The 1,418-nt window shown below is 39.2% G+C and overlaps 1 protein-coding gene across 2 annotated transcripts in view; it reads left to right on the forward strand.

Moving 5' to 3' along the window:
• LOC118478680 (centromere protein I-like) overlaps positions 1-1,418 on the forward strand; it is an 11,706-nt gene that overhangs the window by 3,698 nt on the left and 6,590 nt on the right. For both annotated transcript variants that reach the window (XM_035972754.1, XM_035972755.1), the window contains exons 3-4: positions 327-470; positions 1,101-1,231. In XM_035972754.1, coding sequence (XP_035828647.1) covers positions 327-470; positions 1,101-1,231 — 275 coding nt within the window. The remainder of the gene's footprint in view (positions 1-326; positions 471-1,100; positions 1,232-1,418) is intronic.

Here is a 1,418-nt window from a genome sequence, read left to right on the forward strand (position 1 = left end):
GGGGGGGTGCAAATTGTCAAACCCATACACTTTTCATTTTACACTCTTTATTTGGCCATTCTTTTGGTTGGAAAAACATGAACTTTTGTCGTTTTATACAGTGGAATCCACTTGAATCGAATAGTTAAACTGAAAACAGAGCGGTAAATGGAAATAAAATAAAATATCAGAATGTTCTTTCTTTCATTTGAGCAAACTTTCTAAACTCAAAACTCGGCTAAACCGATGAAAATCCAGCGGCCCCACAGATTTCAGTTTAGACTGATTCTACTGCATTTCTTTTTGGATCTAAATGTTCATTGCCTTCATTTTGTGTGTGTCTCCAGTGAAAAAAGAAGACAACCTGCGTGGTAATGTGAAACTTCAGTTGTCCCTGGAGAATATCATCAAACACTCAATGTCGCATGGCCTGAGCTCAGAACACATCAATGATCTAATGAAGGTCATCATCAACCCACACCATAAGCTGTGTAAGTCTTACTGTATCTGGCATTTTATTATATTATACACTTTTTTACTACATGAAGTCGTGATGAGTTCTACTTAACTGACGATTCATGTCTTCTTCTTGTTCTTCTTCTTCTCTTTCTCCTCCTTCTCCTCCTCCTTCTTCTTCTTCTTCTTCTTCAGGATTTTTTAATCATAAGGAAACATACTCAGTCTCAAAGCTGGGCGAACAACAGTGGTGAATTATAGAGTTCAGAATATATACTTTTTACAGTATGAGTATGTTAGAATGACTTGATAATTCTTTTGTTGTACTTGTACATACAAGACCATTTTGTTTTCTTTTTGTCACCACATGTTTCCACAAGTCTGAAAATCTCTGAATTTTCTTTTGTGAACAGTTGGCACCTTTCAACAAAGGACAACATTACTCATTCTTGGCCCCTTTTTTCTCTCTATTTTTAAAAATTTCGTTTGGGAATAGCCTCTAAGTATTAGAAATGTAGCCATTTAGCAGCAGTTGTCACACTTGGATTACCATCTCAGACTTGCCCACCAGTCTTTGTCCTGCCAAATTTTTGTTTTGTCTTTTTTCCAAAGTCTTTCTTAACTCCCCTCCTACCGAGTATTTTCCTGTCTCTTTCTCTCTGCAGCTCAGGGGATCCGCACCAAGCTTGTCAAGTGCCTGATCCCGTGCCGGAAAGTCCCACAGACTGCGGCTGTCCTGGCAGTGTTGGCCATAAGCTCCAAGATCTTCTCCAGCCCTGGCCCGAGTAATTTGCATGTGAGTGATCAAACAATGCTGCACAGGGATGCCTTTTTTTCTTGGAAAATATATATTGTTTATAGCATGTTTTGTGTTATCTTCTTCTTGAGAACGCTTTCTTATTCTGAAGCTTGTTGTTGTTAGGAACAACCTCCCCCTCTTCCCCCTTCTCCTCCTCCTGCTTCTCCATATCTTCCTCCTCTTC

Source organism: Aplysia californica, unplaced genomic scaffold, assembly GCF_000002075.1.
Source record: "Aplysia californica isolate F4 #8 unplaced genomic scaffold, AplCal3.0 scaffold00828, whole genome shotgun sequence".
Lineage (NCBI taxonomy): Eukaryota > Metazoa > Mollusca > Gastropoda > Aplysiida > Aplysiidae > Aplysia > Aplysia californica.